This window comes from Mercenaria mercenaria, chromosome 6 (genome assembly GCF_021730395.1).
Source record: "Mercenaria mercenaria strain notata chromosome 6, MADL_Memer_1, whole genome shotgun sequence".
NCBI classification, from domain to species: Eukaryota; Metazoa; Mollusca; class Bivalvia; order Venerida; family Veneridae; genus Mercenaria; species Mercenaria mercenaria.
Window position 1 is genome coordinate 51,865,278 of NC_069366.1, and position 13,945 is coordinate 51,879,222.

At 35.1% G+C, this 13,945-nt stretch overlaps 1 protein-coding gene across 3 annotated transcripts; it reads left to right on the forward strand.

The window, feature by feature from the left end:
- The first annotated feature begins 942 nt into the window (after window positions 1–942).
- Window positions 943–11,391, forward strand: LOC123548903 (uncharacterized). 3 transcript variants are annotated; one of them, XM_053545886.1, is made up of 8 exons: window positions 943–1,112; window positions 2,342–3,325; window positions 5,306–6,300; window positions 7,186–7,392; window positions 8,306–8,433; window positions 8,926–9,068; window positions 10,229–10,308; window positions 10,964–11,391. In XM_053545886.1, exons 2-8 carry the CDS (start codon window positions 3,214–3,216, stop codon window positions 11,186–11,188), a joined length of 1,890 nt encoding a protein of 629 aa, XP_053401861.1. In that variant the 5' UTR covers window positions 943–1,112; window positions 2,342–3,213; the 3' UTR covers window positions 11,189–11,391. The 3 variants fall into 3 exon arrangements, with proteins under 3 accessions (XP_053401861.1, XP_053401863.1, XP_053401862.1); XM_053545888.1 differs by having other exon boundaries at window positions 944–1,112; window positions 3,266–3,325; XM_053545887.1 differs by lacking the exon at window positions 2,342–3,325 and having other exon boundaries at window positions 944–1,112.
- The last annotated feature ends 2,554 nt before the right edge of the window (window positions 11,392–13,945 follow it).

The window sequence follows — 13,945 nt, forward strand, 5'->3', positions numbered from 1 at the left end:
CAAAACGGATTTATATCAGTAAGTTCTTATAGGACTCATTTGAAATATTATTATTGTCATTAGTTGGACTCAGACAATCAGGGTAGATAACTATGGACTGATTTTATGTCAAATTACCTTCCCTTATTTCAAATTAAAACGTATATTTCTCCGTAACTAATGAAAATACTGATCTGAAATTTCATTTATGATATCAGATGGACTTGGACAATCAGTAAAGATGCATATTGACTGAATTTATGATAAATTCCCCCCCCCCCCCCCCCTTTATTTTTGTATGTAAATGAATATACCTAGCAGCTTCTAATGAGATTGGTTTGAAACGTTAGTTATGTCTTCCATGATAAGAAATTTCTATTTTACTTACTTTTCTAATATATTGTTGTAAAGGCATGTACTCTGTGTGATTACCTCCCCTGGTTAAAAAAATGAATTTATCTCAGTAAGTATTTATAGGACTCATTTGAAATTTCATTATTGTCATAAGTTGGACTTAGACTACCAGGGTAGATAACTATGGACTGATTATATCAAATTATCTCCCTTGGTTTCAAATTAAAATGGGTGTTTCTCAGTTATGACTTTGTGCTGCAGCAATGCCTGTACTGCATGTAATGGAAATTACCTTTTCTTTATTGGCTATATCTTCTGCAAACTTAGACAGGACGTATGATTTCCCCGTCCCACCTTGTCCAGTTAAAATAATATTGTGGCCATTTATTGCAGCCGAGTAAAATAAACCTTGGCTAGCACTTAACATAATTGACAACTTTTAAAAATACGTTTTTACTTACTCTGGAGTGCTCCGATAGAAATACCTGTCCAAGGTGCAAGCAAACCAGTTTTTCCGCTATGTAAACAAACCTCGTGTAACACTTGATGAAGCGATAATCCGGTATAATGTAGTCGTAACGGTATTAATTTTGGTACCCGGTAACGATATGCGCTGTACAAAGCAGGGATCAATTCGCAAGGAAGTGTTCCATAAAATTTAGATTAATTGATTTATAGTATTTATTGATTTCTCGTCAGAATACAAATGATATTTGTCAGGACCGGTGTCATTTGACAGAATGGTAACACACACTTCGAATGATACCACCTATTCATTGGTAGGGATTTATTTAAAAGTTTAATTGGCTATTGTTTCCATACTGTCTGTGCGATGTTTCATATCTTGTAGTACTGAGAGCATTGATGGTAAAAAATACATTTTTTAAAAACACGCTGAAATGTTACAAAATGCGTTTTATGATCGTCATCTAAGCTCAATACATGGTAAAATGTTAAAAACTATTGGCTAAACTTAACCAAGGGCGGAGGAGAGTGGGGGTGGGTGGGGGTCCGAACCCCAAGTGTCTGTGTGATATTTAAGAAAAAAAATGACCCATTACTGTACATACAGTAAGATTTATATTAGAAATGTCTAGTTTATTACTTTTTATGAAAGCTTGCAATTATCTCCGTTTAATACAAAAGTGTTTAAAAAGTGGATTATTTCTTTTGATTTCAATATAGTTTCTAGTTTTACATTTGCATATAATAAAATATATAGTGGAATATTTCAACTATCTAAAACAAAAGGCAGATTTTAAAACAACATGCAACTTTGGAATTAATTTATTTTCGGTGTATCTTGGTTGCGCAACCAATATAGACAAAGGGAGATAATAATAAGTTTATAAACTTGCATTTCTAATGATTTTTTTTTTGCAAAACATATACTTAAAAATTATTAGTGCAAATCTTTGACAACTTTATTACAATAATGCTAATATTCATATCATTCCGTAATTGTGTTAATTAACTTTATATTCATGCTAAAATAAAGCTATCTTGGTTGGGCAACCAGGATAGGAAAATCAAAGTTTAAAAATACTTCAAGCCAAAATCTGACATGTATTAATTAAGAACTCGATGAACACAAATAAGTGTAAATGATCAGTTGGTTAAACCATTAGTTGACGAAACTCTGATTAACCACCTCCAACGTTTACAAATACATATATACACTGTTATACGCTTTTGTTTTTTAAGGTGTAGCTGTTTTTATTGCATCTTTGCCCTTGTTGTTTTGACGGCTTCTACTGGTACATGTATTTGATCTGCTTGGGTAAAAAAGGGTGACGTATAAATTTATTTGTGCGTCCCAAAAAGAGATTGTTTGAAATATCTGCTCAAAGCATTTTGCCTGCGTAACCTATTCAACAGGAGTATTTTTAAAGAAGTATTTTGAGGGAATAAGGATGTTTCTTTCTTGAGACATGGATACCTGTCATTTGTAGAGGTGGAGGGATTGAAATCCTAGCCCAAATCCCACTTCTTTTTTACTGTTTTACAGTCATTTTGAAGGAGTTTTAATTATTTGACAGAAAAAGTGACATGTACATTATTTGACAGCGTCATAGGCAAACATACAATATATAGACAAACCGTTTTACATATGCAAGGGAGAGCCAAGCACGGATCTCTGCACAACTTCAGAAGTTTGAACAAATACCTTTTAAAATTACAGAGATGAAACAACAGAGATAAGTTGACATGGAAAGATAAATGGCGCTGTGATCAATTTTGAATCGAGCTTGACACCAAGTTTTGCACGGATATGTTTATTAATCCCACGACACGAGTGGTGGGGGTTATATGAATGGTCTCCGTCCATCCGATATAGCTGTCTTTCAGACTGGATTTTACTTAAAAGCTTACCACCGCCAGCAAGTTAGCAGTTTAACACTGTCAACCGTGCCGAATGGCCGAGCAACACTAACTGGCTGTTGAAAGCGCGATTGCATTGTACGCATACTTGCTTGAATGTGAGTCCCGTGAAAGAAACAAATTAAGGGGTGGGGAAAATCCGTAGTAGCACTTGCGATGTTCGCCAAAGTTGCTTTACCATGCGAAAGAACGAGTACGTCATATAAAACGAACCTTACTGAACTTAGGAGAGATCATAATATCATGTCATAAAACATGTATAATCTAATCTATTGTACATGTATTACGAGACATTGGGCGGATGAATACGCAGCTCGTACAAACGGGACATACACTATAAAGTTCGTTTTGGATAAATATACTCAAAGTTGCTGAATAAGTTTAAACAATATTTTTGTATCTTTGTGCTAACTTTGATCCTGCTAAAAGGATTACGTTTTTAGTATATGTGATACGAAATATAAAATAAGAAATCTTGTAATTAAGCTGTACTTAATCATGTATCATATAACCAGAAGCAAGCTACTGTACACATCTGTATTCTTCTTAGTAATCGGTGGCGGACGATTTATTTATTGCTGGAAACAAGAAGACTCGGGATTTCTGCCAGGTTAGTATTGATAAGAAATATATATACGATAGGTAACCAGAAATAAAATTTCTTTAGATAAGCAAACGTATTAAACTGTAGACTGGGCATGTAAGACATGTTTCAATTCTTTGTCGGGTTTAACGTCACACAGACGCGATTATAGGTCATAAGACGACTTTGAAACTTTTGATGGCGGAGGAAGACACTTCGAGCATTATTGCATGCACGGGTGTCACACGGATTGAACTTCCGACCATCCGTAAACCAACTGGATAGCCTCCACACATGAAAGTATTCTACACTATAAGTGAGGTTTCGAACCAACAGCAATGACAGACGTCTGTGACCATGACAATTCGACCACGGAGCTCACAACACAAACTATGGACCGATGATATATCAAATAAGATGGCAGTCCGCCCGGTTAGCTTCGTGGGGAAAGTAAAAAAAAAATATCAATATAGCTTGCGAGTTTGCTCCCTGTAACAGGGCTAATGCCATACGTGACGAATTGACAGAAACAATATGCATGGAATCATTCGATCTTTGATACATATGTGTAAGTATGTAGCTATACCTGTGGTGAACTGAATTTGTACTGCTGCAGAGTCCCGAAACACTAAAGTTCATTAACCTACCACATAACTGAAATAACGTTGAATGATAACATTAATTTCATAACAAACAAAACTTGAATACAACCTTTATCACTTAAATTATCTGAATTAGATGATTTTAATCCTAAAACTATAGATAAATATATGTATATAAGATATTTGGATAAATAAACCACTACTTTTGATACCTACACAAATCTTAAAAATTGTCCTCTAGACAAATGCCATTTGAAGGCACTGAACACCAGATTTCGGCTACACATGATCTTTCTTTAATCTTGAAGTTTGGTCATATTATGAACATTAAAATATGATTTTTTGTTTCTACAGACTGGATGTGCTTTAATTTATCGACACTGCACAAAACTGAATGAACCGATCTTTCTTCTAATTTTTACATTCAGTTATTACAAATTGAAAAAAGTCATTTCTAATCACACTTATACGTACTTTTCAACGTGTATTATTGAAGCACCTAAGAATGACTAGGCGTAAGAAACAGATGAAGTAATCGCATAAACAACGCTGTTGATGACACAATCGCTTGTATTATACAATAATTGCAGATTAGTGAAGTCGATATATCTCCATATCGACCGAACCTTAAAGGGCAAAATTGTTTACAAGTAAAAGCAGCAATTAGAAGTTTACTTGAGATAAGAGTAGATGTAATAATAATTCTAACACGGTTTGATTTATTGTCCTCTTAAACAAAGAAGTCTAAGACTTGTGCGTTATTATGCAAAAGTTTTACATCATATAGCGTCAAACGTCACAGTAGCACGCTGGAAAAGAAAACTTTACAGAACTATTTAGAGGATGCCGTAAAGGATATATATGATAATCCTTTATAACGTGTTAGAATCGAAATAATATATCTCAGACAGTGATTTGCTCTTGAATAAATCATTGTCGTTAAGCTGCACCATCGTGATATTGTTCATTCCCATCTGAACTCAAAATAATGATTTTATTCAAGAGCAAATTACAATTACTATTTTGGAAATATTATTTCTTAAATATATCATTACTAATTACTTCCAGCCGTATATTACTTTATGTTAAAACTTAGTACATTTGTAGTCACATTTCCATAATAATGCACTGAATCTCTTAGTTTTGCTTATAGTCAAACATATGTCATTATATCTCTGAGATATTTACTTTTCTAAAGTCTAATGTAATTGATACGTACTATAGACCTATTAATCATAATCATTTTCATTTTGTCTGAAGATATGTTTTAATGGAAAAGATGTGCCATTCATTTATAAATGTTTGTTTGCTGTAAAGCTGTTGCTATGTTACAATCTAATTGTAAAATGGGACACCAGTGGCCTTTGGAGAAGCTTGATACATTACCGCCATATATGTTTTTCAGATATAGTCGTCGCCAGCAGCATTGCGATTGCCTTAATTCTGATAGACATTTACAGACTGAAACCAGCGCCATCCCACACATTAAGCAGTTTAATTTTGCAGTACATATTCATGAGAACCTTATTAGTGTGTGGGTATACACTGAAGAAACGTTTTGATAAGAAATGCAAGAAATGTGAAGAACAACAAGAAAGTATTCTGAAAGAAATCTTAGCACAAAACAAGGATACACTTTTTGCAAGGGATCACAGTCTGGAAAATGTTAACTCTGTACAAAATTTTAGGGAAACTATGACGCTCACATCTTACGATAACTACCGGAAATATGCTGAAATGATAAAAGAAGATGGTGCAGAAAACATACTTTTTCCCGGAAAAGCTTACTTCCTGGCGCTTACTTCCGGTACAACTTCCGGTAAAAGCAAAGTATTTCCGAAAAGCCAAAAAGCGCGGAATAAGGCGATGCCATGGATTCTTGCAATGATATACAACATGGTATATGCTACTGGAAATCAACTCCTAAAGAAGTGGCTGTATGTTAAAATTGTTCCAAAGCTAATTGTCACAAATTCCGGAATAGAATCTGGACCCATTGCAGCCGTTACATACAAATTCAACTTTCCATTTTCAGCAGTACCAAATCTTTCCGTACAAACTGAGTACGAAGCTTTGTACATTCACTTAGCATTTAGTCTTGCAGAAGATGACGTGTGCTGTTTTTCAACAATGGTGTCAACAACAGCATTATCCTTGTTCACAGTAATGGAGAAGAATTGGAGCTCGCTCTGCAATGACATAGAAAATGGGGCACTTTCAGAAAATTTGGACGTTTCTGTTCTTGAAAGAAATCGATTAAATAGGCTGCTGAAACCTAATCCAAAGCGTGCTGCCTTCTTGAGAAAAGAATTTGCTAAAGGATTTAGGGGTATTGTGTCTAGAATATGGCCGACCTGTCCGTGTCTTCTGGCCCTCAAGACTGGCGTGTTTGAAACACCGGTAAGTATACTCTGTTATCATAACTTGTGTAAGGGATGGTTCTAGCGTGTATAACTTTATACACACTGTCCTGTCTGCAGACCATAGGCGATGTCTCACAATTTTGTTATATTGTTTTGTCCTTGTTTTCTATTTACTATAATTGTGTATGTGAGCCGTGCCATGGGAAAACCAACATAGTGGCTTTGCGACCAGCATGGATCCAGACCAGCCTGCGCATCCGCGCAGTCTGGTCAGGATCCATGCTGTTCGCTAACAGTTTCTCTAATTCCAATAGGCTTTGAAAGCGAACAGCATGGATCCTGACCAGACTGCGCGGATGCGCAGGCTGGTCTGGATCCATGCTGGTTGCAAACCCACTATGTTGGTTTTCTCATGGCGCGGCTCATGTATTTTTATATGGTATTCTATTATACATATTCAGATGTAAGTTTTTGAAAGGCTACATGTTTGAAATGTAGTTATCCATATTCTGTCTTTGTTTTTGGTATTTTAGTATCTGATGTTGCTGTCGTAGTCTATAAGTTTCAGCTGACATAGAAATCGATATAAAATGTTAGTCAAAGTCTACATATTAAGCCCAGTGTTAATGCTTTGGTTAATTAGAAACGAGTTTTTCTCCAACAAGAGCCATAACTTTGCAGGTGATAGTTTAGGCTAAAATGCTGTTCTGTATGTTATATTCATCAGGAACATTCTTTGCAAGGTTGATTCTCACTGTTTTTCACTTACCCTAATTATATGACAGGTATTGCCCCTGAAGGGATTAAAAAGACAACTCTGGAACGACATATAACATGTACTAGCTGGTACAACAATTAATGTCACGCTCTTTCACAGGTCTACCGATTCACTGATTTAGTAAATTAAATGCTTATATTTCAGGCAAAAATTGTTAAGGAAAAATACCTAGGTGAACTTCACATTGCTTCTTTAATGCATAATGGAACTGAAACGATCTATGGTATGAACATTGATCCCATGGCAGAACCAGATGTCAACTACGTGCCTATATTACCCTTAATCTTCTTTGAGTTTCTTCCGATTGAGGAATTTGGAGAGAAATTACCATCAACATTGCTCGCGCACCAGGTTAAATTAAATTAAATTAAAAACATTTTTATATAACTGTAAAAAAATAGCTAAGTTTTCTTGGCAATGTGTTTCATTTGCTCTAAATATGGTACACCTATTGCGCAGGACAACACCGTATACCATGCATCATATAAAATATTGTAAAATACATGCAGTCTATTCAATGCTACTTTTACTAGGTCGTGGTGTGTATTGCACATTTCATCACCTCTCATGAACAGACTCACCCGAAGTTTGTTATAGGAATAAGGTCAGTAATTCGGTCGAAAATGTACTTCAGTGGTGTATTGAAAATGTCCAAAGTAAATAGATCATAATTTTCCCTTTTTTTGCGCAAATTCATGTAGAACGAGTGTTTTAATCACACGTTTTCACTGCTAGAATACATTCTGCATGAAACAAGACGGTTTTCATGTTTATACACCCCAAATGGCAAGTTTTGCAAATCGAAACCGAAAGTAGGGGTTTATTATGCGGACAAGGGCAAATATGTGACATCTCAGGGTAGCAGACCACAACTGACTGGCATTTCACTAGGAACTATTCAACCCCCTATTTTCTTTTCATTTTTTCGTTAATATATGATAGAACTTTCACGCAAAATAGGTGTAGGAAAAAGTGATGTTCTATAAAGATACGTAAATACGACCTGAAGTTGTCGTTTTTTATATGAAACAAAGAAGGATTTGAATTACTGACCTTCAACCTTTTAATTCTGTTTCCGAAAGATCTTTTGAACGTTTAAAAGCATGTTTGTTTTTAAATGGATAAAAAGCACATTGAAAAGGGAATATAGAATCATAAATTGCTCAACTTTCAATTATTGTTCAATGGTCAACACTTTATAACTTCGTAAGTTGTTTGATTATTAAAAACATACAAAAGTCTTTAGTTTTATATCTTTTGAAAGGTGAAAGTTGGACAAATGTACGAGATAGTCATTACTACATTTGATGGGTTGTATCGGTATAGAACGGAAGATGTCGTCAAGATAAACGGTTTCTATGGTACAACACCAGTATACCAGTTTATGCACAGGTAAATGTCGCCAAGATAACCGGGTGCACAGGTACCTCACCAGTACCAGTTCATGTACAGGTAAATGCCATCAAGGTAAACGGCTTATGTGGTACAACACAAGTGTATATATCAATTTGTGCACGGAAAATATCATCAAGATAAAGATGTAGACTAGTGTAGATAACAGAACAACTGTATACACGTTTACAAATGTCATTCTGATGAACAAAGCAAGTACGTGTATATGCATGCATACGTTGATGCTAATGTAAGATGTCGTCCTTTCAAATCGCTATTCAAATATCAATGTTCTTTGATAATAGAATTCCGCCTAAGCTGGTGCTAGTGGACATGAAACTTTCGATTCACCTCCCACGAAAAGGATCAATGGAACATTTTGCCTGTTGCGATCTAAGCTCCCAAAGTATATCCATATTGATTAATTGGACAAAATGTTTAATAATATTTATTTTTCCTGAATGGGTTTAATAATGCATCTAAACTCTTCAGAGCTGGTGATATTCTATCAGCCAACATGGAAAAAGTGCCCGAATTTCTCCTCCATGATGCAATTTATGCTGCAGCTGCAACATGGAAGAAAAGTATTGTAGAGTTTACCAGCTGTGAAAGTGTGCATGTTCAGCTTGCTAGAGGTAAACTTGTTGAAGAAAATGTAGCAACGTTCTTCTTTTGTCGGAAAGTTATAAAATGTTGTGCTTTTAACGTTACAATACTTGTTATAAACATATGAGTTGTCACTATCAGTGACAAATGCTCCCGTAGTCCAATGCCCCGGAGCATTTATGCCAAGTAATTTTAAAATCCCTTCGTCGATGGCAGAGTTATGGACCGGATAAAAAACTGGCAGACCATGTTAACCTTTAACCTCTAAGTGTGACCTGGCCTTAGAGCTAGGGGTCTGGATCTTGCTCATGACACGTCGTTTGTCTCATGGGGAACATTTATGCCAAGTAATTTCAAAATCCATTGATGAATGACAGAGTTAGGAACCGGACACGAAAGACCCTATTAACCTTTGACTTCTAAGTCTGACATTGACCTTGGAGCTAGGGGTCTGGGGGTTGCGCATGACAGATCGTCTCATTTTGTAAACATATATGTCAAGTTATTTTAAAATCCCTTCATGGATGGCAGAGTTATGGACCGGCCACAAAACAAACCCTGTTAACATTTGACCTCTAAGTGTGACCTTGATATTGGAGCTAGGACTCTGGGTCTTGCGCATGACACGTTGTCTCATTATGGGGAACATTTGTGCCAAGTTATTTTAAAACCCCTTCATGGATAGCAGAGTTATGGACCGGACATGAAACAGATATTTTTTTAAACTTTGTGACCTTGACCTTGGAGCTAGGGTTCTGGATCTTGTGCTTGACACGTCGTTTCATAATGGTGAACATTTATGCCAAGTTATTTCAAAATCCCTTTATAGATGGCAGAGTTAAAGCCGGACAATAATTTACACTGACGCACGCACTCACGGACGGACGGACGCACGCACGGACACTGCGATTTTAATATGCCCACCTTCGGGGGCATAAAAATCTACATTACAAAACTTGTACTTTATTTTGTGTAAAACAGTGTCAACTTTTACAGCATTCTTTTATATCAGAAAAGTTTACGCGAAATATTCACGAAGTAAAGATAATTCAAAGTATACAATCTAAAGGAGCAGTTATTTAGGAAAAACAGTAGATACTAAAATATTATAGAATTTTATTAAAAAATTTATGTTATCATCAGTTTAAAGATGAACTAAGATCTGTATGAACAAATCTTTACATTTTAGCGTCCGATACTAGCTCTGGATACGTTGTGTTCATTGAATTGAGAGATGCAAAGAAATTAAATGAACAAGAGATAGAACTAGTAAGTATATTTCTATCAGTTAAAATCAAAATTAAAATAATACCGTTATATTAATTATTTTCAGTGTTAGACAGATGTTGTTACCATGTTTGCAGCATAAGAAGTATAATTTCAAATTGAATAAGAAATTAACAACATATGGAACTGTATAAATGTGTTTACAGATATGCTTATAGGTACTCAGGGTCGAATTGATGATGCCATCAGGTTGTGATTTATCTTACAGAAGTCAGATGTTAACGTTTCTTCTTGTAAAGTCGTTATGTTCAAGTTTAAGTTCATGTTCGTTAGAATAATTTTACCTAATTCTAAGTAATATTCATTTTGGTATAAGGGATCCCGATGTTGCAAAACAATCTTTATCAGATCAAGTTGTACCAAAGCTGTTTGAGTGTAGAGCGAGTTGGCGGAATGACACATATCTAGATTTAGGCAATCTCTACCTGTTATTTAACATGGTGATTTCGTCCAGTCGTTCTGCGTAAAAATTCGCAACTCAAACCACATGATCTGATAAAGCTATGGATAGTGTAAATATGTTACTAGCTCTTTTATATGCTGTGACAACACACTGGACATGTTGCATGAAATATCTAGTTGCTGTGACCACATTCTGGCAACTAGATATTTTCACCATTGTATTATTGTATTATAGGTTGATAAGGAATTGTGTGAAAGACATACTGTATATGCGACAATGCGCAAGAACAAAAAACTACGATCAGTTCAAATAATTCAGATGAAAACGGGCGCATTCGACTCAGTCAAGAAAATGATGTTAGCTTCAAACCCAAATGTATTTAGCATGCAATATAAATTACCAAGAATCATGAGAAGGAGTGACATTTTGAAGGCTATGTTAGATATGGAATATAATTGACAATGTTATTCACTGTAAACTGTGATAAAATTGATTTGTATACTAGTAGTGACCTCGATGTATCCTTTGGTGGTGAGGAGCATTCCCCCACCCCCGGTCGATTTATTCAAAGAACATTGACATCATTTCTGTGTATTGAAATGACATTTTAAAAGAAATCAATTTATTTTTGCATGTTGCTTAAAACAGAGCAGAAATCATTATTGGGTGTATTTTGTAATTTTAGTAATTTGCTTGGTGCACCCCATTGCTTGGTTCTCCTAAAACATCGTATTTTGCCGACACTTTGTTTTGCAGGTTTTTGCATCATTAGGTTTTGATAACATGAATACGTGGCATACATTGTATTTAAACAGACATTGTATTTGCCGAGAATGAGAATAAGGAAAATATGTCACTTTGATTCTAAGATACGTTAGCATGCCTATTTGTACAAAATGTCACCACAAAGTTCTATATTGATACTTCCAATTTTAAGCACGTACATTACTGCCACACTACAGAATAAAACTGCAACTTAATAGATACATATGGAAATCTATGAGTCCCCGGGACGTACTTAAAATTACGAAATCCCAGCTTCCTGCCACTTTTTCACTCACAGAGAATAATATATAGATTACTCGGTATTTAGGTATGTCTCGCTCTCCATTCCATGTATTAAGCTGTTGTCAATTCAATAAATTCTGAATAATAAAGATTCGTTCGAGCCACTGCCAAGGGCACATACCATTACCTCTCACGAACAAAACTACATTGTAAATTAAATAGAGCCTACTAATAATTTGCTTGGTGCACCCCATTGATTGAAGTGCACAATATCAGTTTTCTAATTTGTAAACAGTCATCTGTACATAGACTCAATGTTTTTATTATTCCTATCATTAGGGATCTTTCGATCTTCAGACAATTCTAAGGGGCGCAAAAAAGGGTGCGTGCTGGTAATTTCAATCACTTTTATTCTATAGCAGAGTTCCGTTAAAAATCGTTGCACAGCCAAATAAGCAGTTGATAAATAATGGTTTTGTTCTCAATGCCTCTAAAATATCTTCTTGTAGATTTGATTTCACGTGCTCTTATATATTGGTCAAATCATCAAAATTGTTATTCTATATTTTCTCTGCGTAATGTCATTTTTAAACGCATATATGCTCCGCTACTAAACCCTAGCTCCAAAAGTGGTGATAAGGAAAGGAGCTATCGGCATTTCCGTGGTGCAGCTATCACCGGTCATGCATGTAATATGCCATGACTAAATAAATAAACTTTGAAACATCGAAACAGGTAAGTAAAATTGACATTTGTTTTACATTTTAATTGATGGAAATTATTTAATGTTGAAAAAGACCATATGTATACACAAGCCCAAAGAAATATTTGAAAAGGAAAGTACATGTATAAATAAAAACTGAATTTCAGTCATATCTGAGTTAAGTGAAGTCGTGGTCGAAAAATTATTCTTTATAATGTTGCCTGCATACTGTCTCTATGTAATAAAATGATTCCATGCACATGACGTTCGGCAGTTTAGATATGTATAATGACACCCTTTTTGAAGAAAAATTAACTATAGAAAATGGTGGACAATATTCTGTGTTTATGAAAAACACTGGCATATTTCTTTTAAGGGAGGTTTTGATTATAAACTCTGATGTTTGCTTGTGAATTAAGCATCACTTACACTGAGACCATCTGCATTCGTGATAATGTTCATATAATGTGTATATGCATCGAAATGTAGTTGGAATGTGAACATATATCAAAATATGTAAACGTCCGAGTCAAGAGAAAAGGTCTTAACAACATCACAATTAACAAAGTTGCGGTCAGCCTATACCGAAATGTTTTTACTTGACGCTAAATTCTCTGATCTCCGAAATAAGCTCTATCAGTTAAAGTGTAAAACAAAATGTAAATCATTACAATTTTTTGAAAAATTTGATAGCAACACCACGGATCCGGAAGTGCCGACAGCTCCTTTCCATATCATCACAGTTTTAGTGGTGGAGATATGGTTTAGTAGTCAGCTTATATTTCTTTAGGATGAAAACTGTTATCGGTACATTTATCAATTTCAAAATACTTGTACTGTTAGACTAAAGTCAGTGACCTCGATATATTTAATAACCAGTCTTGGCGGGATAAAATGTTAGTCAGTACAGCAATATATCAAAATAGGTTAGTGACCTAAAGGTCAAAGTGCTCTCGATCTCTAGTTGTTTGATATATGTTTAACCCAGTGAGCTGTCAAGGCAATATAGAAAAAGTCATTTTGATTTGTAATTAAAAAGCCCAAAAACTTAAATCTATAAGAAAACGCTACAAAGCAAAATAAATGCTTACCCTGGTTACGTCTGTACTTTTCTAAATGTAGATAGAATCTGGCATGAAGAATCCAAATATTCTTATATTGAATTCAGCAAAGCCAAATGTTAAATGTATGTCTGCCTTAAATGTTCTAATAATGCTCGACTATTTACTCAGTAGTAATAATTATCAAGATACTGTTCATGCATACAAACCCATAAAATATATGGATATACGTTTAAGATACGTAATTGTGAACCTTGTTTTTCTGTAAGAACTTAAAGGAGATGTAATGTCTGGCCTGAAGAATCTCTCTAGATCTAGATGAATACTCTTGTTTAAATCACAGTCGGGGCAAATCTGCCTTTAATATACGAATACTGCCCATCAGCAGTAACTATCAAGAAACTCGACATGCTTGTAAGAGTGGTGGTGGTCGGAGGGATGGGG